The sequence below is a fragment of the Macaca mulatta genome, chromosome 3, assembly GCF_049350105.2.
Source record: "Macaca mulatta isolate MMU2019108-1 chromosome 3, T2T-MMU8v2.0, whole genome shotgun sequence".
In the NCBI taxonomy this organism is placed as follows: Eukaryota; Metazoa; Chordata; class Mammalia; order Primates; family Cercopithecidae; genus Macaca; species Macaca mulatta.
Genome location: NC_133408.1, coordinates 48,829,762 through 48,857,365, shown reverse-complemented (window position 1 = coordinate 48,857,365; position 27,604 = coordinate 48,829,762). Strand labels below are relative to the sequence as shown.

At 47.0% G+C, this 27,604-nt stretch overlaps 1 protein-coding gene and 1 long non-coding RNA gene across 6 annotated transcripts in view; one reads left to right on the top strand and one right to left on the bottom strand.

Moving 5' to 3' along the window:
* The first annotated feature begins 11,478 nt into the window (after positions 1 to 11,478).
* LOC106997587 (uncharacterized) lies at positions 11,479 to 15,428 on the top strand. Its single transcript, XR_013415123.1, has 2 exons — positions 11,479 to 11,888; positions 14,108 to 15,428. It is a non-coding gene; the product is annotated as an uncharacterized LOC106997587 (long non-coding RNA).
* A 7,262-nt stretch (positions 15,429 to 22,690) lies between these two features.
* Positions 22,691 to 27,604, bottom strand: part of COL26A1 (collagen type XXVI alpha 1 chain) — a 200,471-nt gene continuing 195,557 nt past the window's right edge. For all 5 annotated transcript variants that reach the window (XM_015134533.3, XM_015134534.3, XM_077996531.1 and 2 more), the window contains 2 exons: positions 25,935 to 26,019; positions 22,691 to 24,353 (listed from right to left, as the gene is read on the bottom strand). In XM_015134533.3, the coding sequence (XP_014990019.2) occupies positions 24,193 to 24,353; positions 25,935 to 26,019 (246 nt within the window). In that variant the 3' untranslated portion in view covers positions 22,691 to 24,192. The remainder of the gene's footprint in view (positions 24,354 to 25,934; positions 26,020 to 27,604) is intronic.

Sequence of the window (27,604 nt, the reverse complement as noted above, 5' to 3'; positions counted from 1 at the left end):
CCTTGCCACTAAGTGTTGGGCTGGACTCCTCCAGGGCTCAGGGTGGGTCTCTGTGCTGACACATCAGACCTGCATCAGCAGCAGCATCTAGACTCGCCTCTGTAGGGCAGCCGGTGCTGTGGGCCCCTGCACAGCTTCCAACCCTTCCCTCTCATCTAGGTCCATAGGTTCTGCCCCCGGGGTCTGCAAAGTCCTCATGTCATGCACCCTGATGGAGGGTTGTGCTGAAATCTGAAATGTTGGCTGAGAGTATTTTCTAAGTTGGGTTCATGCTGGAAGTAGGCTTCCTTATTGCATAAAAATATGGAAACTGCAATCATTTCTTAGACAATCTTTATGCCTCAGGCTACCGTAGTGCAAGGTGACAAGGCTGCTCTCTTCCAGCCCATGGTCACAATGCTGCAGAAGCAATGTGTCTGCTTAGAGCACCAGGGGAGGCCTCCCAGAGGAGGTGACACTTGGGCTGGTTCTTGTAGGATGCAGAGGTGTACTGACAGGGGATGGGAGGGTGGATATTTCAGGTAGGGTGAACAGCATGTGCAAAGACATACAGACATTCCTCATTCATTCAGGAAACATTTTTGGAAGCCCCCTACATGCCAGACACTGTTTTAGATTCTGGAAGCACAATGGTGGACCAAAGTCAGATGGGGCTTATGGACTGAACAGGAAACTGGCAGCAATCTAAGAATTGCGCAAGTAAACGCAAGGTGACAACTCTAGCTGGTGCTGGAAATGAAAAAGACACAGTGCGTCTGATATGGTTTGGCTGTGTCCCCACCCAAATCTCATCTTGAATTGTAGTTCCCATAATCCCCATGTGGTGGAGGAGAAACCTGGTGGGAGGTAATTGAATCATGTGGGTGGTTACCCCCATGCTGCTGTTCTCATGATAGTGAGTGAGTTCTCACGAGATCTGATGGGTTTTGTTTTTGTTTTTTGTTTTTTGAGAGGGAGTTTTGCTCTTGTTGCCCAGGCTGGAGTGCAATGGCACAATCTAGATCTCATCTCACTGCAACCTCTGCCTCCTGGGTTCAAGCAGTTCTCCTGCCTCAGCCTCTCAAGTAGCTGGGATTACAGGCATGCACCACCACGCCCAGGAAATTTTTTGTATTTTTAGTAGAGAAACAAGGTTTCACCATGTTGGTCAGGCTAGTCTCGATCTCCTGACCTCAAGTGATCTGCCCACTTCGGCCTCCCAGAGTGCTGGGATTACAGGCATGAGCCACCACGCCAGGCCTGATATGATGGTTTTTTATGAGCTTTTCCTGCTTTTGTTAAGGCACTTCTCCTTGCTGCCGCCACGTGAAGAAGGACATGTTTGCATCCCTTCCTGCCATAATTGTAAGTTTCCTGAGGCCTCCCTAGCTATGCAGAACTGTGAGTCAATTAAACCTCTTTCCTTTATAAATTACCCAGTCTCTGGTATATCTTTATTAGCAGCGTTTGAATGGACTAAATACAGTGTCCAATAGAGAGATTTGGCTAGTCAGAGAAGATGGCAAAAGCCATCTGAAGATTGGGTGGTGGAGTTAAGTAGACATCTCTTTGCAGGAGCAAGAAGAGTGTTCTATGATGTTCCACGAAGAAGAAATGGCATGTGCAATGGAAAATCCCAGGAGAAATGGGAGAGTGACTGGTTATCAGGAGAGAAAAGATGAAAACACTAGAGGGTCAACCTAGGAGGAGCCATCCATCGAAAATGAGTTTCAGGAAGAGAAAACAGAGCTAATGCAGATGCAGTCAAAAGGGAAATAAAAAATAAAAATTTGGAGTTGCCCCCACCCCCTGACTCTCTGTCCCCCATTCCTGGTTCTCTGGCCAGAAAGGGCTTTTCCTCCAACCACTTCACAGCGCCAGGATTTGGGCTGCGCTAGAATCTGTCTTATGGAATGTGGAGAAAAACCAACCAACCAACCAGCCAGGGAACTCGCAGTGATGCCCATCATTCTTTCAGTTTTGATTTCTTTCCTTAATCCACCACCTATGATCTACCTTTCAGAGTTCTCAGATAGTTACTGTATGCAATCTGTTCAGGCTTTTTAATTGTGACCAGTGAGAGAGGCAGGGACAGATGTGTTCATACTATCTCAGCAGGATCCGGAAGTCCTACAGTTGAATTTTGCACTCTGATGTAGTCAATGATCTTGCTAAATCATCTTACTATTTTTTTTTTTTTTTTTTAGAAACACATCTCACTCTGTCATTCAGGCTGGAGTGCAATGGTACAAGCATAGCTCACTGCAGCCTCCAACTCCCAGGCTCAAGCTATCCTCCTGCTTCAGCCTTCCAGTATCTGGGACTACAGGCATGTGCCACCACACCCAGCTAATTTTTATTTTATTGTTTTTGTAGAGACAGGGTCTTCTTGTGTTGCCCAAGCTGGTCTTGAACTCCCGGCCTCAAGCAATCCTCCTGCCTCAGTCTCCCAAAGCACTGGGATTACAGGCATCGAGTCACCATGTCCAGCCACTTACTAATTCTAACAAGTTGTTCACAGATTTTAAAATTTTCTGGGCTGAGTGCAATGGCTCATGCCTATAACCCTAGCACTCTGGGAGACCGAGGTGGGAGGATCACTTGAGCCTAGAAGTTCAAGACCAGCTTGGGTGACATAGTGAGACCCTGTCTCTAAAAAAGAAAAAAAAAAAACAAAAAAAACACTAAATGCCAAATAATTTCATCTGTGGATGATGGCAATTTACTCTTTCCTTGCAATCTGTATATCGTTTTCTTGCCTTATGGTGGGGGTTGGCAAACCTTTTCATAAAGGCCAGATAGTACATATTTTTAGGCTTTGCAGGCCATATGGTTTCTGTCGCAACTACCCAACTTTTCAGTTGTGTGTGAAAGCCGCTATAGGCACTATGTAAATGAATGGGCAAGGCTGCCTTCCAGTTAAACTTTAGGCACAAAAACAGGTGGAGGAGCATGACCAGAATGAGAGAATAATTAGAATAAGGACTTCTGAAATCTGTTCCTTCATAAAAGCAATGAGCATGCTGGCAAAATCAGTCAAAATCAACTTTTTCATACCTCTGGAAATTAACCAAAGGCTTGCAGCTACTGAGGAGTGTTTATTATTACAATTATTATTTTTTAATAAGGCTGACTTTGGGAGGCTGAGGCAGGAGGATCACTTGAGGCCAGGCATTCGAGGCCAGCCTGGGCAACATAGTGACACCCCATCCTTACAAATACTATATATTTTTTTAAAATATCAGGGTGCAGTGGTGCATGTCTGTAGTCTTAGCTGCTGGGGAAGTTGAGGCAGGAGGATCGCTTAGGCCAGATATTCGAGGCCAGCCTGGGCAACATAGTGACACCCCATCCTTACAAATATTATATATTTAAAAAAAATCAGGATACAGTGGTGAATGTCTGTAGTCTTAGCTACTGGGGAGGGTGAGGCAGGAGGATTGCTTGAGGCTGGGAGCTCAAAGTTGCAGTGAGTTATGATCATGGTACTGCGTTCCAACCTGGGAGACAGAGTGAGACCCGGTCTCTAAAAAAAATAAAATAAGGCTGTATTGCAGTAAGAACAGCAAGCTTTGTGAAGTTTTAACTTGTCTTATTCCCACAGCCCTCTTTACAGTTCTATTGCAGGCATGAAAACCAACAGCCCTGCAACTATGATGTCTGTGAAACCAGCAGCCTAGCAACTACTAGAGGGGAAGAACTGGTTTGCAGCATCCACAAAAAGCTCTATCCCCAGAGAATGGCCACTATTTGACCTGTCTGGAAGCTGCCTGAAAAGCTCTGTTCCCAGAGATTGTCTTTATTTGACCTGAGTCAGAGCTTACTCTGTGTGACCAGCCCTGGCCCCAAGGCACTTGTCAAAAACAATCAGCAGTAACTCGGGAGGCTGAGGCAGGAGAATGGCGTGAACCCGGGAGGCGGAGCTTGCAGTGAGCACTCCAGCCTGGGTGACAGAGCAAGACTCCATCTCAAACACACACACACACACACACACACACACACACACACAATCAACAGTAACTGTTCAACATTGTAGCTGCCTATGTGGCAATACCATTTGGGGTCCATAGGTTAAGTAAAATCGTGAAAGGAAAAACTGGGAAATGAGATATCCTTTGAGGGTTTTAAAAGCTTTGATACATTCCTGGGATGATAGAGGCTTCATGCATGTGCAGAGCAGTGCCCATGTACAGAAAGACCTGATAAGACCCTGATGTGTCCCCTCTGGCCGACCTTGAGGCTCTGCACAAGCAGGAAATGAAGGCTAGGGCAGAGTTGCAAACTGCTTGGTAAAGCATTGAAGTCAGGCTCCACACACACACACAGTGCTCCTCAGCAAAGGCTGGGAGACTTATGGGTTTAAGGGATTTAAAGAAATATCTGGGCTGGGGGCAGTGGTTCACACCTGTAATCCCAGCCCTTTGGGAGGCCAAGGTGGGTGGATCACTTGAGGCCAGGAGTTTGAGACCAGCCTGGCCAACATACAAAACCCCGTCTCTACCAAAAATACAAAAATTAGCCAGGCATAGTGGTGTGTGCCTCTAGTCTCAGCCACTTGGGAGGCTGAGGCACGAGAATTGCTTAAACCCAGGAAGTGGAGGCTGCAGTGAGCCAAGATCATGCCACTGCACTCCAGCCTGGATAACAGAGCAAGACTCTGTCAAAAATAAATAAATAAATAAATAAATGCCTGTTCAATCATTAGTTGACTACTAAGCTAACAAATTTTAGCTGCAAAATATGAAAAAGAACACAGACTTTATAGAATTAATCTGGAAAAATCACTAAGGAAACAAACAGCAACAATAGCAACAGACTGTTTGCAGTGGGGTTGGTGGGGGCGGGTAAGGGGATCTGATTTCCAAATTTGCTACATTATATTATTTTAAATGTCTAATATTCAACAATAAAAAATTATGAGACATGCAGAGAAACAGAAGAGTATGGTCCACTAGCAGGAAACTGTCTCTGAGGAAGTCCAGACTCTGGAATTACTAGGCAAGGTCTTCAAGGACACTGTTATAAATACGTGCAAAAACTAGAGGAAACCACGTCTTAAGAATTAAAGGAACACTATTATTCACTGGAACTTAACAGACATCTACAGAACACTCCACTCAACAACATCAGAATACACGTTCTTCTCAAGTGCGCACGGAATATTCTGCACTATAAACCATATGTTAGGCCATAAAACAGTACTCAGTAAGTTTAAAAGGACTGAAATCACAAAAGCATGTTTTCTGATCTCAGCAAAATGAATTTAGAAATCAATAACAGAAGGAAACTTGGAAAATTCAGGAACATGTGGAAATTAAACAGCACACTCTTAAGTAACCAATGGACCAAAGAGGAAATCACAAGGAAATTAGAACATGCTTTAAATATAAATTAAACAAACCACCAAAACATGTAGAATGCAGCCATAAAGCAGTGCTTAGAGGAAAATTTATAGCTGTAATCGCCTGTATTAAAAAGAATAAGGATCTAAATCAGTCAGCTAAACTTCCACTTCTTGTAACTTGAAAAAGAAGTCTAAACTAAACCCAAAACAAGTTGAAGAAAGGAAATAATAAAGATTGTGAAGGGGCGTCGTTTGTCTGGGGTAAATACCCGAGGTTCATTGCCTCATGCCAAGGAAATTGAGTACATGAACACATACAAGGAATGAGTTTAAAAGCAGAGGTTTAATAGGTGAAAGGAAGAGAAAAGAGAAAAGCTCTCTCTTCTGCAGAGGGAGAGGAGCTCCTGAGTGGGGTCTTTGGGCTTCATGGTGAAATGCATGGGGTTTTATAGACGAGCTTGGGGAGGCAGTGTCTGATTTACATAGGACACGAGAGACTGGTCAGACTGGGTGTCTCATTTGCATAGTGTGCGAAGAAGCTGGCCATCCCACCCTAATCTTTTATTATGCATATAGGGTCTTTGCTTGGCCAACGCCACGTTGCCTGCTTTTTTACTACACACATGGCGACAAAGAAAAGGGAAGAGAGAACCTCCATGTTGAATATACCTGGCCTCCAGGTATCCCTTTTCTATTGGCACAGCTGTTGGCATTTACCTATGCAAGCTCTCAGCTTGTTTATCTATGCTTGAAGCTTGATTTTTCAGGCTGCTTTTTGTTAGAAAAGAAATTATTTGGGGGCTGCCTTTTATTAAAAGGAAACCTTACCTAGGATTCTCTTACCCTCACTATCTGCCTAAATAATTTCTTCCTAGCTCCTGTATCAATTGGAGTGAAATAGATGAAATAGAGAATAGAAACACAGGCTTGTGTGGATTCACTGGTGAATGCTACCAAAAATGTGAAGAATGATATGGTTTGGATTTGCATCCCCACCCAAATCTCACGCTGAATTGGAGGAGGGGTCTGATAGGAGGTAACTGGATCATGGGGGCAGATTTCCCCCTTGCTGTTCTTGTGATATTGAGTGAGTTCTCAACCGGGCATGGTGGCTCACACCTGTAATCCCAGCACTTTGGGAGGCCGAGGTGGGTGGATCACAAGGTCAGGAGTTTGAGACCAGCCTGACCAACATGGTGAAACCCTGTCTCTACTAAAAATACAAAAATTAGCTGGGCATGGTGGCGGGCATCTGTAATCCCAGCTACTCAACCTGGGAGGCGGAGGGTGCGGAGTGAGCCAAGATCGCACCACTGCACTCCAGCCTGGGAGACAGAGCGAGACTCTGTCTCAAAAAAAAGTGTGTGGCATTTCCTCCTTCCCTCACTCTCTCTCCTGCCGCCATGTGAAGAAGGTGCTTGCTTCTCCTTTGTCTTCCACCATGACTGCAAGGTTCCTGAGGCCTCCTCCTAGTCATGTTTCCTGGTAAGCCTGTGGAACTGCGAGTCAATTAAACCTCTTTTCTTCATGAAGTACCCAGTCTCAGGTAGTTCTTTATAACACTGTGAAAATGGACTAACACAAATAATAAACTCAAATTCTTCACAAAACCTCCAGAAAATATGAGCTAACAGAACATTTTCCAACTCGTTCTACAATACCAGTATTACCCTGATAATAAAACTAGACAAAGACATCACCAGAAAAGAAATTTATGAACTAGTATCCATTATGAACATAGATGGAAATCCTCAATAAAATGCTGGAAAACCAAATTCAGGAACATATAAGACGATTATATATCACCACTAGGTGGGATTCATCCCAAGAATGCAAGATTGTTTTAACATCTGAAATCAATCAAAGTAATACACTGTATTAATAGAAGAAAGGACAAAACACACAGGACCATCTCAAAATGTGCAGAAAGAGCTTTTTATAAAATCTAACATGCTGTCATGATACAAACAAAACAATAAACTAAGAATATAAGGGAACCACTTTAACCTGAAAAAGGGTATCTACAAAAAACCCACAGCAGGCCGGGCGCAGTGGCTCAAGCCTGTAATCCCAGCACTTTGGGAGGCCGAGACGGGCGGATCACGAGGTCAGGAGATCGAGACCATCCTGGCTAACACAATGAAACCCCATCTCTACTAAAAATACAAAAAAAAAAAAATTAGCCGGGCGAGGTGGCGGGCGCCTGTAGTCCCAGCTACTCGGGAGGCTGAGGCAGGAGAATGGCGTAAACCCGGGAGGCGGAGCTTGCAGTGAGCCGAGATAGCGCCACTGCACTCCAGCCTGGGCGACAGAGTGAGACTCCGTCTCAAAAAAAAAAAAAAAAAAAAAAAACCACAGCTAGCATCATATTTACTGGAGAAAGTATGAATGTTTTTATCCTAAAATCAGGAACACAACTAGGATGTCCTCTCTCATTACCTCTATTCAGCATTGTACTGGAGATTCTAGCCAGAGTAATTAGGCAAGAAAAATAAATAAAGCCATCCAGTTTGGAAAAAGAGAAATAAAACCATTTCTATTCTCAGGTGACACGATCTTGTATATACAAAATCTTAAAGAATATACACACACACTATTAGAACTAATAAACAAGTTCAGCAAAGTTTCATGATATAAGGTTGGCATACAAAAATCAGTTTTACTTCTATAGACTAGCAATAAACAATCTGAAAATGTTTCATTTTATTTTGTTTATTTATTTTTTTGGAGACAGGGTCTCACTCCGTTGCCCAGGTTGGAGTGCAGTGGTGCAATCATAGCTCACTGCAGCCTCAAACTCCTGAGCTGAAGCAAACCTCGAACCTCATCCTCCCAAGTAGCTGGGACTACAGGCACTTACCACCGCACCTAGCTAATTTTTAAATTTATAATGGAGAAGGGATCTCACTATATTGCCCAGGCTGGTCTGAAACTCCTGGCTTCAAGTGATCCTCCCATCTTGGCCTCCCAAACTGCTGGGATTACAGGTGTCAGCCACTGTGCCCACCTGAAAGAGTTTTAGCAAATCCATTTACAGTGGCATCAAAAAGAAGGAAATACTTAGGATTAAGTTTAACAAAAGTAGTACAAGACTTTTATGTGGGAACCTGTAAAACATTGCTGAAAGTAATTAAATAGAATACATAAATGGAAAGACATCTCATGTTTGTGGATTGAAAGAGTTAATATTGTTAAGATAGCAATGCTCCCCAAATTGATCAATCCCTATCAAAATTCCAGCTGGCTTTTTTGATAGAAATGGAAAACTAGTGCTAAGATTCTTATGGAAATACAAGGAACTGGGACTAGCCACAACAATTTTGACAAAGAAAAACAAATTTGGAGGACGTATACTTCCTAATTTCAAAACTGCTAAGATACCATACTCAAGATAGTGTCATGCTGGTATAAGAACAGACATGTAGGTCAATAGAATCGAATTGGGAGTCCAGCTATAAACACACTTACGATCAGCTGATGTTCAACAAGGGTGTCAAGACTATTCAATGGAGAAAGAATAGTCTCTTCAAACAAAAGACTGGGGAAACTGGATATCCCCTTGCAAAAGGATGAAGTTGGATCCCATGGTAGTTTCCTCACTGCCATGACAAATTACTCTAAACCTCATGGCTTAAGAGCAAGAAATGTATTGTCACACAGTTCTGAATGCTGGAAGTCCAAAATTACGGTGTCATGACAGGGCCATGCTCTCTCTGAAGGTTCTTGGGGAGGATCCTTCCTTGCCTCCTCTTAGCTTCTGGCTTGGAGATACTTTGCAATCCTTGGTTTGCAGACACTTGGTTCTTATCTCTGCCTCCATTGTCACATGGCATTCTTCCTGTGTATCTCTATGTCCCTGTACATGGTGTTCTTATAAGGACACCAGTCGTTGGATATAGGTGCACTGCTATCTTGTTTACATCTGCAAAGACCCTATTTCCAAGCAAGGTAATATTTACAGGTGTTGGGAGTTGGAATTCGAATATATCTTTTGATGGAAGCACAATTCCACCCACAGCAGGCTCCTACTTCCCACCATGTAAAAACCATCTCAGAATAGATTATAGACCTACATGTAACAGCTTCAACTACAAAACTCTTAGGAGAAACCATAGGTGTAAATTTTTATGACCTTGGATTAAGCAGTGGTTTATCTGATGTGACACCCAAAATGTCAGAAAGAAAAGAAAAACTAGATAAATTGGAGTTTCTCAAAAATAAAACCTTTGTGTTCTAAAGGTACTGTCAAAGAGTAAAAAGAGAACCCTCAGATTGAGAGAATGGAGGAAAATATTTATAAATCATATACCTGATAAGGGACTTTTTATCAAGAATATGCAAATAACTCTTACAACTCAACAGTAAAAATGCAAACATACCAATTAAAACTTCAGTCCACAAGTTGCCTAATCCAGGGTCACCAAGATTTATATCAATGTTTTCATCTAAGGGTTTTATAGTTTTAGCTCACACATTTAGGTGTATAATATATTTTGAGTTCACTTTTTTATATGGTGGGAGGTAGAGATCTGTTGTGGGCAAAGGATTTTAACAGACGTTTCTTCAAAGGTATACAATGGCCAATAAGCCATGAAAAGATGCTCAGTATTCTTAGTCATTAGGAAAATGCAAACCAAAACAGTAACCTACCACTTCATGTTCACTAATTTGCCTAAAATTTAAAAAGGCAATAACAAGTGTTGATGAGAATATAGAGAAGTTGAGGTCCTCATACATTGATGGTGGAATTGTAAAATGGTGCAGCCACTTTGGAAAATAGTTTGGCAGTGTTTCAAAAAGCTAAACAGAAAGTCACCAAACCGCCCTGCCATTCCTCTCTAAGATACGTATCCATGAAAAGCAAAAACATGTGTCAACACAAAAACTTGTACAAAAATGTACATAGTAGCATTATTCATAATAGTCAAAAAGTAGAAAGAGCCCAAATGTTGATCAACTGAGGAATGGATAAACAAAATCTGGTTTATCTATATGGTAGAATAGTATGCAACCATAAAAATGAATAAAGCTTTATTTATTCATTTTTAACCTGGGTGAATCTTTAAAATATGCTAAATGAAAGAAGCCAGACACAAAAGACCACATATTGTATGATTCCATTTATATAACATGTCTAGAATAGGCAAGTACCCCCCAGCCCCTGGCGACCACTAATCTACTGTCTGTCTGTATGAGTTTCCTTGAATGTTTGGTAGAATTCAACACTTAAGCAATCTGAGGTTGGAGTTTTCTTTGTGGGAATATTTCTAATTATGAATTCAATTTCTTTAGCAGATATAAAATTGTATCAAATTTTTATTTTTTCTTAGGACAATTTTAATGCATTGTGTTTTTCAATGAATTTATCCATTTTATCTAAATTTTTAAATTATTGGCATAAAGCTGTTGGCAATATCCTTTTACTGTATCATTAAAGTCTTGGAGATCTGTAGTGATGTCTCCTGGCATGGCTAATTTATGTTTTCTCCTTTCTTTTTCTTGATCCAGCCTGCTAAGTATTTATCAGTTTTATTAATCTTAATCAATGTGTGGCTTTTAAATTTTCTTTGTACATTTGCTTTTGATTTTATTCATTTCTGCCATTATCTTTATTATTTCCTTTAGTTTTCCTTCTCCTTTTTCTAAATATGCTGTTTTTTCTTTAGTATCTTGAGATTAAAGCATAGATCATTCATTTTCTACCTTTTTTCTTTTCTAATGTATTCAGAGTTGTAAATTTTCTTCTAAGAGCTGTGCTAACTGCATCCTACAAATTTTGTATGCTATGTTTTTATTTCCATGAATTTATAATTTCTGTTGTGATTTCTTCTTTGACATATTGAATTATCTAGAAGAATGTGGATTATTTCCAAGGGTTTGGGTTATTTTCTATATATATATATATTTTTTTGGTTATTAGTTTCTAGTTTAGTTTCAATGTAGTCAGAAAACATATTTTATTATTTTAATCATTTGAAATTTGTTGAGATTTATTTATGGCTAGGCATATGGTCTATTTTAGAAAATGTTCCATGTACACTTTAAAAGAGCACATATTATGCAATTGGTGGGCGTGTGTTCTATATATTGTCCATTGGGTGAAGCTGGATAACTGTATGCTTCAAATTTTCTGTAGTGATCTTTTATTCAAAATTGCTACTTAAAAACAGCACATAGTTGAGATTTTGAAAATCCAATCTGACCCTCATCCTTTTGGGCTGTTAATAGCCCTAGCTCACCACATTCTCCCTTCTGGTTCTTCTATAGCCCACCCACACCTTTAAAAATAGTCTCCTTGAAATTAAATCTTCCTCAAATTATCCTAAATTAAGTGTACCATGTGTTTCAAATTGCAGCCTCAACTGGCTCACTGCCTTCTTTATCCCAGCCTCCATTGCAGTGAGGTTGGGGGCCATATGACTACTGCTGACCAATGGACTGTGAACAGAAACGGCAGCATCACTCCCATGGAGCCTCCTCCATCTGTCTTCCCTGTTGTGACAATCTCAGAGGCTACGTTCTTTCCATGGCTGGGCTACAAGGTGGTGAAAGGCTGCCCAACCTGGTAAGTACTTACTTTGTGTGAGTAAGAAGGAAACATTGCAAGGGTTGGAGCACTGAGATTCCCGGGTGAATTTGGTATTTCTGAACAGCCAATTTTGCCTTGACTTGGGATCATACCATATGTCTACGTTGGCACCATGAGTAGAGCTGTTGATGGATGTTTGCCCTGTTTTGCCTTTTTACTCCCTTCCTTCCTTCCTTGGTTCTTTCATTCATTCTTCTTTCTCTCTTTCTTTTCTCTATATTTCTTTGCTTTCTCTCTCTTCCTCTATTTCTTTCTCTATTTTTCTTTCTTTCTCAGTTTAGTTCTCCTGTGTTCCTGTTGATTCCAAGCCCTACAATTTTCTTCCAGTGAATTCCTTTTCTGCTTTATCCAGACAGCCAGAGCGGGTTTCTATTGCTGGCAGCTAAGAAACCCAAATGGTATACTATTTTCCGCTTAACATTATATGATAGATGTATTTCCATGCTATTAAATATTATTCAAAATATTATTTTAATGGCTGCGCAGTATTTCATCATATTTATGTACCATAATTTATTTAACCATGCCCATGTGTTTTAGTAAATTATAAACTTCTATTAAATACTTACAGTGAATATTATCACATTTACATTTTTGGCTTCAATCCTGGACAGCACCTTAGGACATCTTCAGAGTGAAATTACCAGCTGAATAGTATGAACATTTTAAAATCTCTTGTGGCGTGAAGTTAATTTTTTTCCTAGAAATTTTATACCAACTTGTATTTTCACATGTGAGATGAATAGGAATACTCAGTTTTACTCCACTCAATGAGATTGAGTGCTATAATTATATTTAAACCTTCTTTGATAAGCTCTAGGAAAAAATCTCATTGATATTTTAATGGGCATTTCTTTGATAACCAATGAAGCTGAATATTTTTAAATATTTTATTACATATTTTTATTTCATCTTCTGAGCATTTCTCATTCACTATTTTTCTATTGGAATGTTCATTCTTATTGATTTGTAATTACTTTTTACATATTAGAGGTATTAATCTTTTGTCATATTTCTTGCAACCATTTTATTCTTGTTTGCAGTTTCCCAATAAAATAAACTAAATAATTATTAAAACAGAGATTTAAATTTTATGTATTAAATTCTACCTTAACCTTTGTTATTTTTTTCTACTGCTTTAGGTTTAAAATGTCTTCATGTACCCACAAGATCAAACATTTGTTTGCTTTTTAATGATTTCCCTTTCTTACATTTAATTATTTAAATCTTCTGGAATTTATATGAATGTATGGTGTGAAGGAAAGAGCTAATTTTATTTCCTTCCAAATAGCTAATCAAATGTCCCGGCATCATTTATTGAATAATCCGTTTCTTCCCTACAGGTTTGCAACGCCACCTCAGTAAGCTGAGATGTGGTAATTGCCATGGCAACGGGGCTGCCTTAAAAGCACTGTGCACACACAGTGAGAGACTGGTGCCTGGCAGAGTTCAGTCTGGTCTCACTGCACATCTTCCCTAATTAAGATGCACCTTTTGGTTTTGTCTTTTTTGGGGAAAAAAAAAATGCTCCCTTTATAGCCACGAGGCAGAAGAAAAATTAAGGCCAAGATCCTTTCATGCCCAATATGGGCCTGCTTGGCTGTTGGAGCATGGGGGATCATGGGCAGCAAGTGAGAAAGTGCACAGTGATTTGCCGCTGTTACATCCTGAGAAACTGGAGGGATGTCATCAAAGTCCTTGAATAGCTGGAGAGTGGGTGTGGGATGGTTATGTTTGAAAATGTAGCTCTGATATAAAACAAAGCAAAGACTGCACTGTTTGCCCAACAAGAGCCTTGCTGGAGACCCTAAGCCTAAGATAGAAGCTTCTGCCATCAACAGGCCACAAAACCCATACTTCCTGCTCTATGAGGCTTCTGAACTTGGTTCCCTGGAATCCTCCCTCCTTATCAGGTATCTGCGTCTAGGCCTAGGGGAGACCAGACCGAGGTCTGTCCTTGTCTGCCTACAAGGACAAGGCATTCTACTGCCGTAGACCACTTGTTTATGTGTCTCTAAAATTTGTATGTTAAAGCCTGAATCCCCAGTGCGATGATATTTGGAGGTGGGACTTTTGAAAGGTGATTAGGTTTAGATGAGCTCATGCGGGTGGGGCCCTCATAAGGGTATTAATGTCCTTATGTGAAGGGACACAACGGAGCTTGCTTCCTCTCTCTCTTTCCCCACCATGTGAAGACACAGCAAGAGGGCAGCCGTCTGCAAACCAGAAAGAGAGCCCTCACCAGGAACTGGATCTGCTGGCACCTTGATCTTGGACTTCCCAGCCTTTAGAGCTGTGAGAAATGTCGCCCTCAGGTCAATGGGATATTTGTTACAGTACCAGGTACTGACTGAGAACTCCACCTTTAGAGAGGCCCCAGGGAGCCTGTGTGCTGTGTCCCTGAGGAGACAATGAAGGTGCTTGACACCCAGTTTGAATATCGGGTCACAGCAAAGCTGACTGCTGCTGAAGGAGAAATGCCTTCTTATGGCAAGCCATAAGAAGCAGCAGAAGTCATGAACAGGCTGAAGCTATGAGGCTGAGACAAAATGACACATTGCCACAAAAACAGGGACAAACAGGCAACAGGCAGAGCCCAAGGGAATCAATAATCTCCTGCTGCCACTGAGACCTTGGGACTAACTCAGATCCGGTACTGCTTTCTTGGGGCCTGTTCTGATTCCAGTCCCTGTCCTTGGGGTCCCCTGAGATCCCTGTAGCCTTGTAATAAGCCCACATTTTCATATTTCCCCTGCTGGCTTCACCCTAGAGCATTTCCAACAATTTCCAGTGCTTTTCCCCTTCTCACACCACCGGGCCTTTGCACGTGCTAGTGCCTCCCCAACTTGCTCTGCCTTCTCCTTCACCCAGACAACTCCTACTAAGTCTCTCAGACTCCTCAGCTGTGTCCCTTCCTAGGGGAGGACTCTCCTCCCTCCAGTGAGCCTGGCAGTCCTCCCTGGGATCCCTGCTCCTTGTCTTCCCTGCCGTCCTCACTGCTGTGCTTGTTCTCTATTCAGAAGGAGGCAGAGGCTGGCCTGCCCCCACTCTCCTGTAGACTGACCAGATGAATTGACCTGGGCAGGGCAGGTGTGTTTGACCAATTATCTGGGCACCCCATGGCTCAGTCAAGTCGACACATAAAGTTAACTGCCATAGGGCCCCTTCGTTGTATTTGTCTATGAATAAAAAACGGCATCAACTCCAGGTATCTGAGGGTTCTGGAGGCAGGTTCTGTGATCCCTTTTTACAGATGAGGATGCAGAGGTCCAGTTGTCACTCACCCAGATCACACTCTTATCTGCTGATGGCAGGAGTATTTGACGGGATGTGTGAGCCCGGCCATCTCCCTCGGGACACATCAGCTCATTAAATTTGCCAGCCCTTGCCTGAAAAAGTATTTAATTTGCCTTTTACAATGCACCGATTACAAGTTAATTTTGAAAGTTATAGGTGGCATTAGAATTTATTAATAACATTGGAAATAAATCTCCCCAGAATTCAATTAATTGAAAACCTCATGAAATTCTTTTTTTACAATCCATAAAGCCGGTCTGGGAGAGAGGTGTTCCAGGAACCTCAGGAGTGGTTGGAACTGCAGGCGTGGAGGGTTGGAGTGGGGAGGGGGCTTCTGTTCTGATGTAGGCCTGTCTTGGCTCCCACCTGCCCCTGCCTATAACCTCCAACATGGCCTCTTAGGGTTAGGGAAGAAGCCATGTCCCCATCATTAATGTCCTACCATGTACCAGTGTCAGGGAAGAAGCCACAAACCCATTGTGAATGTCCCGCCATGTACCAGTGTCAAGGAAGAAGCCACGCCCCAATCATGAATGTCCTGTCATGTGCCAGTGATTCATTTGCAGTGATTCATCTGTTCTGCACCTGGCCTGAGCTGGGGACGCAGACGTGACCTGGCCCACAGGACACTCATAGGTGACTGGAAGAGACAGAGCTGGGAAGGTGTGCTTTGGATTTAGGGAGATGAGGAGTGAAGCTGGGGGACCCCAATGGCACCTTGACCACCCTTGGCTGAGCCTAAAGCCAGAGTCGGGCTCTTTCTGCCACTCTGGTAGGAGAATTGCCCCTTGTGGGTTTTCAGGACATGCCAGGAATAGGCTAAGAACAGCGTGTCTTCGTGTGAACCTCTGAGGTTCAGCCCAACCCGGGCCACTTCCACACTGAGGCCATCAGGTCAAGCCCTTGCCAGAGTTACTGACTGATTCGGGGGGTCCTGACTTTCTTCTCTGGCTGGTGGCAACTGCCGCGGGGCAGGCATGGGTGCCTGGCTGGGGACTGAGAAGTTGCTTTCAGGCCCAGATTCTGGGTCCCAAAGCAAGCCTGCCTGCCGGGGAGACCCTTGGGCCTCCTACACTAGAAGAGGGGAGGCTCCGAGGCAGGGTCCTGTCTGAGCCTGCAGCCTTGCTCCACCCCAGGGCTCAGCTGGGCTGAAGGGATGAGGACAAGAGGGTCCCACAGAGCCAGAGAACTCAGTCACAGTCCAGGGCCTCGGGTGCACCAAGGACTATGGCTCAAATGAGTTCTAGTCCCTAGGAGAGAGGCTTTGGAAGAAAAGGCATTAGCTGGTTGGGTGTGGTGACTCATGCCTGTAATGCCAGCTCTTTGGGAGGCCAAGGCAGGAGGATCACCAGAGGTCAGGAGTTCAAGGCCAGCCTGGCTAACATGGTGAAACCTCGTCTCTACTAAAAATACAAAAATTAGCTGGGCGTGGTGGCACACGTCTGTAGTCCCAGCTACTCGGGAGGCTGAGGTAGGAGAATCGCTTGAACCTGGGAGGTGAAGGTTGCAACGAGCCAAGATTGTGCCACTGTACTCCAACATGGGTGACAGAGTGAGACTTGGCCTCAAAACACAAAACAAAACAAAAAAGAGAGAGAAAAGAAAAGGTGTTACTGAAGTGGTGTCAGTCCCTTCCCCACCACACACACCCTGTAGGCACACATGTGCCCAGGTGCGTACACACTGTAGCAGATACGCATACCCACACACACATATTCAAGCACACACACGTGCATATATGTGTATATGCACTGGACATACACACATATTCTCATGCAAGTACACTTTTACACATGCACACATGTGCACATATGTGTACACACAAAACACACTCATTCTTATGCATGTGCATTCTCATGTGCACACACATGAATACACTCATTTTTATGCATGCACACACTTGCATATGCACACACATGTATAGCAGGGGCTAGAGTCAGTTGGCATTTCAGAAGAAATGTCAGGTTTGATCTGGACGCCGGGCCACAGACGGGGTGTGCGCAGGAAGCAGCCGCCGGAGGCAGAGGCACCAGAGCAGAGGAGACAGGCAGGAAATTTGAGACAGCCATGTCTGGGTCAGGCAAAGTGGGGACAGGGTGGAGCAGGGCGGGGCGAGGTGAACAGGGGCTGTGCTAATTATCCCTCCTTAGTGCCCAGGCAGGTGGCCTCAGACTGGGAGCTCTGGGCACACAGGCAGTGAGGGCTCTAGCCAGCCCTTCCCCAGCTCTGGCTCTCAAAGCTCAGCTGTGAGCCAGGAAGGGACCTGGAGGCTCCTGCCAGGACTGGGCTGACCCTGGTGAGTCCCCTTTCCCCAGGAGGCTGTAGGGAGGGAGGGCAATTTTGGGCAGACGAGGATGACTGCGGTCCAGCCCTGCAGCATCCTAGCTGAGAGCCCAGGATGCTTTGCTTCCTACGCCGAGTCTTGGGCCCTGTGGACAGCTTGGAAATGCAGGCGGCGGTGTCCACACATGCACACAAGGACCTTTCTGATGCTGGGGAGAGGATCAGATGGGCCTGCCCTGTCTCCGTGGCTGCAGAGGTGAGAGGAGGAGAAGATTTGAGGAGGTCACACAAGGCCAAAGAGCTAGGCTCCCCTTGGGGCTTTGAGGCCCTTCCCCCAACAGCGCTGTCCCTTTTCCTGCAGATACTTAGCGCTGTTTTGTACTGGGGAGCCAGCCTCCACGGCTGGACAGAGATGAGACCAGGCAATGGGCAGACCTCCTGGCTGACTCCTGCAGCTGCAGCCTCTATGTGTGCAGAAGGCGGCCAGGACAGGGACCCAGGTGACAGCACCAGGGGGCAGAGCTCAGGCTTGAGGCCAGGAACAGGGGAGCCACAGCAGATTCATGAGTGAGGGACGAGTGACGCCAGGCTTGCACTTCAGAAAGGTCATTCTACAGCCAGACGGTGCAGAGAGGCCAGACCAAGACCCTGCCTCCTCTGCTGACTCTTAGGGGTCAGTTTCCTCTCCCTCCAGCATCACAGTCCTCCGGGATCCCCGACCTGGCAGCTGCTTCAGTGTCCCGGGAGATTCATTCCACCCTTACCCAAATCTGCTCTGCCCTTCATCTGCCCCTAGCCTTTGCTCACACTTGGCCTCTTCGGCAGCACCACCCCTGGGTTTATGTGAACTCTGCTTTTCATTCCAGAACCTCTTTTGGCGGGGCAGAGCATGGCTCCCCAAGTCCCACAGACCTGGTCTGGAACTCAGCTTCACCGCCAACTGCCTGTGTGACCTTGAGGAAGTTACATAACCTCTCTGGGGCTCAGTTGACTCGCCCCAGAATGAGAGAGGTGGCTGTGACGTTAAAGGAGGTGACACATTTCACTGTTTAGCACTGGATCTGTCCTCACCATATTAAGGACCAACTCACGCCCAGCCCCTTAGGGGAGACCTTCTCCCTCAGCCCTGTCTCAGACCTCCTCTGGGACCCATAGTATCTGCCACCCTGGCTCCATCCAACACACTTCAGGCTGGCCTGTCCACCCTGCTGGCAGGAGCTTGGAAGTTCTTTTTCCCCAAACATTCCTCATACAGCCCTCTCCCCCTCCCCGTAGACTCTGCTGGTCCCATCCTCCTATGGCAGGATGCAGGGACCAGAGGACAAATGAAGGCATCCCATGAGTCTATTTAAAAGTCACACATCGAGGCCGGGCGCAGTGGCTCACACCTGTAATCCCAGCACTTTGGGAGGCTGAGGCGGGTGGATCACCTGAGGTCAGGTGTTCGAGAACAGCCTAGACAACATGGTAAAACTCCATCTCCACTAAAAATACAGGGGGAAAAAAATAGCTGGGTGTGGTGGCGGGCACCTGTAATCCCAGCTACTCGGGAGGCTGAGGCAGGAGAATTGTTTGAACTGGGAGGCGGAGGTTGCAGTGAGCCGAGATCGCGCCACTGCACTCCAGTCTGGGCGACAGAGAGAGAAAGAGAAAAAAAAGCTATGCATTGAGCTAACCAGCTGTTAAGTAAAACAGGCTCTGTCTTCCTACTTTGACAGGTATTCCTTTCCAAGGACCTGGAAGGCCAGGTTTGATGTTGGAATTGTGACTGTCAGAGTCTCGTGCTGGAAGGTGATGGCCGGGGAGAGTCAGCCCCTGTCGTCCTCCAGCCCTTCTGCTTCCCTCACTAACTTCCACCTTGCCTGGCAGGGGTCTTCTCAGGGTGCACCTGAGGGTGCCCACCTGGAGCGTCTAAGCTCAGTTCACACCCTTCAAACTCAGCAGCCCCTTGGTCGAAAGACAAAGGCGTCAGTGGGCGTGGGGTCTGCCCTTAAGACAGAAGGAAGAAGACCTCAGCGGGGAGAGGGGGCAGCTCTGGGGCAGGACATTTTGGTGTCCTGGGCCATGCAGGCAAGTCTCTCTCTTAGGATCCCATCTCTGCCACTGGGTCTGGGGGAATGAATGCCTGCTGGTCTACTTCCTCGAGGAGAGGAGGTATTTTTTCACCCAAAAAAAATTAAAATAATTTTTAAAAATTAAAAAATGAGACTAATAGTCAGTTCCCAGTTCTCAGCGCTTCCATATTGCTGATCATCTGAACACGGCTAGGTTTCTAGCCTATCATCTTACTGGCTTTAAAAATATATACACGGCCGGGCGCGGTGGCTCAAGCCTGTAATCCCAGCACTTTGGGAGGCCAAGGCGGGTGGATCACGAGGTCAGGAGATCAAGACCATCCTGGCTAACACGGTGAAACCCCGTCTCTACTAAAAATACAAAAAACTAGCCGGGCGCGGTGGCGGGCGCCTATAGTCCCAGCTACTCGGAGGCTGAGGCAGGAGAATGGCGTGAACCTGGGAGGCGGAGCTTGCAGTGAGCTGAGATCCGGCCACTGCACTCCAGCCTGGGTGACAGAGCGCGAGACTCCGTCTCAAAAAAAATAAATAAATAAAATAAAAATATATACACTTATCACTTATTTTGGTTTGGTTTTGTTTTGTTTTTGAGACAGAGTCTTGCTCTGTTGCCCAGGCTGGAGTGCAGTGGTGTGATCTCGGCTCACCGCAGCCTTGACCTCCCAAGCTTAAGTGATTCTCCTGCCTCAGCCTCCAAGTGGCTGTGACAACAGGTCATGCCACCACATCTGGCTAAATTTTTTTTTTTAAGAGATGGGGTCTCACAATGTTGTCCAGGCTGTTTATTACCTATTTTGACTTCTTCCCCTTGAAGTGTGGGTTCATTGAGGGCAGAGATTCCTGTCTTTTGTTCATGGGAAGTTCTCAGGGCCTGGTTCAATTAAGGTGATCAATAAAAGATTCGTTACATGAAAGAAAGAAGGAAGGAAGGAATGATACGTGGTTTTGTAACTCCTGCCCTGGCAAAAGGAATAAAAGGAGTGAGGACATTTCTCCAGCCTACACATACTCACACTCCCTGCCTGGGACAGTTGCCCAGTGGTTCCTGCCAAGATTTGACTTCAGGCACCTGCCCCACCCCAGGTCTCCCTGTTTGCTGAAAGAACTGCGCCTGCTGGGCCCAGGACCTGTGGCTGGAGGAAGCATCCCAGAGCCAATGGGGCCTGGAAGAAGAGGCTCTGGCTTAAGGAACGTGTCGCCTATTCACCAGCAAATAAAGACAGATGAAGCTCTGGCAGACAATCTATCTGTCTCTGTCTCTTGTTTCTCTCTCCCTCTCGCCTCTTTCTCTGTCTCTCTTTTCCCTTCCCTACCTCTTTCTCTCTGTTTCTCTGCTCTCTTTGCCCTTTTGGTCTCTGGGTCCTGGACTCTCAGAGCAGCCTGGAATCTCCTTCCTCCACACGATTGCTGTGGTGCTTTTTTATGTTTATTTTTTAGAGATGGGATCTCGCTCTGTTGCCCAGGCTGGAGTGCAATGGCGGAATCATGGCTCACTGCAGCCTCCAACTCCTGGGCTCAAGTGATCCTCCCACCTCAGTCTCCCAAGTATCTGGGACTACAGGTACAAGCCACCACCACGCCAGGCTAACTTTTTTTTTTTTTAATTTGTAGCAACAGGGTCTTGTTATGTTGCCCAGGCTGGTCTTGAACTCCTGACCTCAAGAAATCTTCCCACTTTGGCCTCCCTAAGTGCTGGGATTACAGGTGTGATCCACCACGCCTGGCCTGGTGTGGTGTTTAACGTTCACCCTCTCTATAGGATTTCAAGCTCCAGGCAGAGGTAGGCAGTGTTCTCTTTGTAGCTGGGCACTGGGCACGGGGTGATATGGTTTGGGTGTGTCCCCACCCAGATCTTATGTTGAATTGTAGCTCCCATAATTCCCATGTGTTGTGAGAGGGACCCGTTGGGTGGTAATTTAATCATGGGGGCGATTCCCCCATACTGTTCTCATGGTAGTGAATAAGTCTCATGAGATCTGATGGTTTTATAAGGGGAAAACCCTTTTCCTTGGTTCTTATTCTCTCTTGCCTGCTGCCATGTAAGACGTGCCTTTCCCCTTCCACCATGACTGTGAAGCCTCCCCAGCCACGTGGAACTGTGAGTCCATTAAACGTCTTTTTCTTTGTAAATTACCATAAATTACCCAGTCTCAGGTATATCTTTATCAGCAGAGTGAGAACAGACTAACACACAGGGCAAGAGCTTAATACCTACAAAGGTCACAGGGTGATTCAGCAGTGGTTTGGGTCTCTGTGTTGTACCTGGGACTTGTCATCAGGGTATATGGGCCTCCCTGGGGTCTCTGATATGTCACTGACCCCAGTCCTGGACAGGAGCATGGAGCAGGATCAGGGTTGCTCCTCCCAGAGCCCCGAGGCCACCCCAACTTAACTCACCTTCTTGCAGAGCTGGGGGCCAGGCCCAGCTTACAGACAGTGTGGTTGGGTGGAAGGTGAGGTGGCCTTTGAAGGGGCCTCCCTCACCCTCTGGAGGTAAGAAACAGATTTTGACTCTGGAGGGACGGCTCAGACACAGGACCTAATTGAGGACTACCTAAAACAGGGACAGAGTGGAAGCATCTTTCCATTGGACATGCCCACCAGTGTGCCATGTCAGTTTACTATCGCCATGGCAACACTCAGGAGCTACTGCCCTTTTCCGTGGCAAAGACCCGATGACCCAGAAATGACCACCCTTTCCTTAGAAATCTCTGCATAAACCAGCCTTTAATCTGCATGCAATTAAAAGTAGGTATAAATATGGTGCAGAACTACCCTGAACTGCTGTTCTCTGCCTGGGGGGAAGCCCTGCTCTGCAGGAGGATTCATGGAGCTGTAACCCTGCCCCTCCAATAAAGCTGTTTCTCCTACCTCCAGCTTGCCCTTGAATTCTTTCCTGGGTGAAGCCGAGAACCCTTGCAGGCTAAGCCCCAATCTGGGGCTTGCCTGTTGTGTGTCACTCCCAGCCCCTTCCCTGGAGGTCCTGAGGGCAGAGCTGGACCTTCCTGCCACAGAGGCCCTGTGGTCACCCCGGGCCTGGCTGGAGCTGCTCACAGCTTTCCTGGCACCTGGCCGGTGAGATGCAGACCAGCCTCTTGCTGTCACCACACAAACAGACCCACAGTGGGGAGAGCACCTTTATTGTCAGATACAATAATAACGCTACAGGCTGGTGGTCCCGCCCGCCTCTGACCGCCCCTCCATGAAGACACAGACTGCCTCTCCAGACCTGCCTCAAGGGCCAAAAGAAGATCCCAGGGCCCAGAGGGACCAGGCCACAGCTGAACAGGAGTACCAAGAGCACTGGAGACAGTCACTCCTGCTGTGAAGACAGAGTGCAGTGCCCCAGGGTGGTGCCAGCACCTTCAATTCTCTGAGTTTGCTGTCGTGGCTGTGTCCCAGGTCCCAGTCCAGCAAGAGAGGAGCACCAGGGCTGAGCTGATCACAGAGACCCGGGCCCCAGAGGCCTTGAGGGCTCCAATCAGAGCTGCTCTGGGCTGCTAGGGACCTGGTGCCTGCCGTGGAGCCTGCCAGGCTCCCCAACTCTGGAAGGTGGGAGGCAGGAGCATCTCTTCCCAGCAGGCCTGGGACTCTGTTTCCCTCTCTGCAGTTTGCAAAGGGGACATTGGACTTGCTGTGCCATGCAAAAGTAGCAAACCTACAGAGTCCCCTGAGAGACGAACTCATGGGGTAGAGGCGGAAAGTCCCACCTCTGACAGACACGCCCATGAAATGCTGCCTCCGGCGCAGGGATGGGACGGACCCAGAGAGGGCGGGTGGGCTCAGTGAGGCTGGGAGGCAGTGGCCGGTGATGCCGATCTGGTTTTGGGGGGCCCTTGCACCCCCAGTGCTGCTCTCTCAGGGTCCTCAAGTCTGCGTGGCTGGCAGTGACTTATTCAGGATCTCCCTGGCCTCTGAGAGCAGCTGCAGGCCAGGCCGCGTCCCCCCAGCCAGTGGGGAAGGGGGTTGAGGAATGGAAGCCCCAGGCCCTGCAGGACCCTGCCTATCCCCTCAGACCGGCTGGCCCAGCCTCCCCGCAACCCTGCTTGCCTTAAGGAACCATCCTGGCCCTGCACCCTCCCTGTCTGAGTTTTCTCACAAAGAGGGGAAGCTGGCAGGGTCGAGAGAACATGGCTTCAGGAACTGAGGGGCCTGGGTTCAAATCCCGCCCCTGCCACCCATGACCTGGTGGCCAAGGGAGGGTTATTTCTACCATCCGAGCGTCGGTCCCCTTGTGAAGTGGGGATAATAAGCTTACCTCCTAAGGGTTAAATATGAGACAACGTAAGGAAAGTTCCCTGGACAGGGCCAGTTATAGCAGGGACTCAATACATGATGGGTATTAGGATTATTCTTATTCCCAGCACCCAGCCCACCCAGACCCCGTCTCCAGCCGGGAGTGGGGGTGGGGGAGGGGCAAGGCCAGAGAAGGGCTCTGATGAGGGTGTTGGCCCCTCCAGACCCTGCCCCTGGAGACATTATCTGTCCCCAAAGCCCCCCAGGTCCTCACAATCATCCATGCCTGGAGCCCAGTTCCCCTGGGGGCATCTTTAGGAACCAGCGGCGGCTCAGGCCTCTGGGGCTGGGTCTCTAGCCAGGACAGGGTGTCCTGGAGCAGTGGGCTCTCACTTCCTGCTGCTGGCCTGGTCCACGCTCTTCTGTCCAGGGTCGGGCCCAAGCAGGGCAGCAAGAATCCCATCGGGTCGGGGGCCACCCCTCTTCATCTTGAGGTTGGCTCTCAGGGCGGCATCCTGGCCAGAACCTCCCTCCGGGGAGGCCAGGGGATCTGGAAGGAGAGCAGAAGGGTGGACTCGAGGTAGAGCCTTAGGAACACTTGGGGGCACCTTTGATCATGATACGTGGCTGCGGAGAGATGCTCTTGTCCAGCGTGGAAAAGCAAGGCAGCAGCAGGCTTTCAGCTCCTGATGCATTCATTCATGGATCCATGCATCCATCCATCCATTCACTCATTCACCCATCCGCCTGTCCATTGACCCATTCATCCATCTGTGTATCCATCCATTCATCCATTCACCCATTCATCCATCTACTCAGTCATTCATTTATCTTTGCATGTATCCATTCATTCACTCATTTACCTGCCCATCCATCCATCCATCCATCCATCCATCCATCTATCCATCCAGTCATTCATTTATCTATGCATCTATCCATTCATTCACTCATACCCATCCACCTATCCATCCATCCATCCATCCATCCATCCATCCATCTATTCATCCACTCACCTATTCACCCACCTACCTGTCCACTCACCCATCCATCCACCCATTCATTAATTCATCCATGCGTCTATTCATTCACTCATTTACCCACCCACCTGCCCACTCATACATCCATCTATCCATCCATCCATCCATCCACTCAGTCATTCATTTATCTATGCATCTATCCATTCATTCACTCATTTACCTGCCCATCCATCCATCCATCCATCCATCCATCCATCCATCCACTCACTTATCCACCCACCCACCTGTCCACTCATCGATCCATCCATCCATCCATCCACTCAGTCATTCATTTATCTATGCACCTATCCATTCATTCACTCATTTACCCATCCACCTATCCATCCATCCATCCATCCATTCATCCATTCACTCACTTATTCACCCACATACCTGTCCACTTATCCGTCCATCCATCCATCCACCTATGCATTTATTTATCCATGCCTCTACCCATTCACTTACTCATCCATCTATCCACCTGTCCATTCAACCATTCATTCATTCATCTATCTATGCATCCACCCATTCATACATTCATCCAGGCAACCAGCCATTCGTTCACTTACTCACCCACCCACCCAGCTGTCCATTCACCCATTCATTCATCCATTCATTCTCCAACAAATGCTGATGGGCCTGTGCTCCAGGCCCTGCAGAAGCACCATTTACTGTTCTGCACAAGGGACTCCCAGAGGGTCACAGAAACACCATCCCAGCATGGAATGGAAGGCTCCCCAGAGCGCCATAGGGACAAAGAGAAGGGTTCAGAGAAGGCTTCACAGAGGCAGAGATCTTTGAGCGGTCCTGAAGTGGCAGTCAGTGTTCACCAGGCAGAGGGATGGCCCAAGCAAAGGCATGGAGGTGGGAGGGGCCTCAACATGGCTTGGCAGGGCTCTGGCCACCATGGCTATACTAGGGAGGGGCTGGGAAACTGGGCTGATGCACGTGGAAGTCCGTCAAGGGCAGCAGGGAGCCACTGAGGGTCTTTGAGCAGGGGAGGGGCAGGGTCAGACTAGGGATCAGAGAGGGAAACCAGAGACCAGAGGCAGCATGGGAGGGAGAGGAAGGAGGGAGGGGAGATTCCCAGCCTGCTGGTCCTGGTCACTGCTCACCGTGGATCCCAATCATGTGCTCCAGGATGAGGACTCGCTCTGCCAGGATCTTCAGGGCCTCTCTCAGCTGCTGCACCCCCTCACCCTGGCGGGGAGGAAACGGCCAGGGTCAGGGCCGGCTGTGAGGAGGGGTTCAGGGCCATCCTGATACAGTGTATGTGTCCTCAAATCCTCCACCCCTGCCTCTTCCCACCTGACACCCTCACCACTGCAAACAAGCATAGACTGAACATCATCAACTATGTGCCAGGCAGGGCTTCAAACCCTGTTCACAGACAAAGAACTTGAAACACAGAGAGGGCAGGCAACCTCCCTACAGCCACACAGCCTGGCAAAGCAGTCGATCTAGACTGCAGATCCACACCTGTTGGCCTCTAGCCTGGGCTTTTCCTTCCACCACAGCTGCCTGTCAGCTTCCCTGGCACGCCCTGAAAATACCCTAACCAGGACAGAGCACCTATCCCAGGGCCTGAAGGTAGGAGGTTCTTTGCTTGTTTCCTTCCTTGAACGCCCAACCAAGAGTTCTCCACCAAACAGCAGGCAGGGGGCAGGGTAGGTGTGGCCGCGCCAGGCAAGAAAGACAGCAGAGAAAGCCACTACTTCACAGTGCAGGCGGGCAGGCTGGCACGCTGGCACAATGGCGGAGTCTATATTTCAAGGGCCCGGTCTACACACGGGCAGAGGACCTTCTGGACAGAGACACCTGAATGAGCCAAGACAGGGTGCTGACTTATGGAGAAGGCAGGTGTCAAGGCCACTCTGAAAAGAAAAGGGATGTGAGGAGACAAAGCCGTTGTCCCCATCCTGCCCAGCCCTGGGAGTTGGCAGCAGAACGGGTGCCTTTTGCTGGTGTAACATGACAGGTCTGTCTTACGTTCAGATTAATTTAGCTTAAAATGAAACAAAAGGAAGCCAAAAAGCATCCTACTGGGTTATAGGAGAAAGGTCTGCCTACCAGGGGGCCAAAGGCAATGGGAAGTTGAGCCAGTTACAGGGTCTGGGATGGGGATGTCAGTGTCCTGTCCCCAACTCAGGGAAGGGGAGACCAAGGGTCTGAGCCTCATGTTCCTAAGTCATAGGTGGTTTTTTATTTGTTATTTTTATTTTTTTTAGTTTATTTTTATTTTTATTTTTTATTTTTAGTTTTTAGAGACAGGGTCTTGCTTTGTTGCCCAGACTGGAGTACAGTGGCACGATTACAGCTCACTGCAGCCTCAACCTCCTGGGTTCAAGCGATCCTCCTGCCTCAGCCTCCCAAGTAGCTGGGACAACAAGCACACACCACCATACCTGTCTCATTATTATTATTATTATTATTATTATTATTATTATTATTATTTAAGAAATTGGGTCTCGCTACGTTTCCCAGGCTGGTCTTGATCTCATGGGCTCAAGCGATCCTCCCACCTCAGCCTCCCAAAGTGCTGGGATTACAGGCCAGGGCAGGTTGCTGCTATGAAATGGAGGGGGTCACGGTCACCTCTCAGAGTACGGCTGTGAGGGACCAGTGTATCAGGCTCATGCCTCAGCCGCTCTCACTGCCTCCTGCACCCTCCACAGCGCCTTCATTCCAGCCTCTTCCCTTTCTCTGGTCTTGCAAGGACCTCCTGAAGGTCCCCCAGACCCACCCTGGCCCTTCTGTTTTGCCCGCCCAGCTTTGACACACCCAG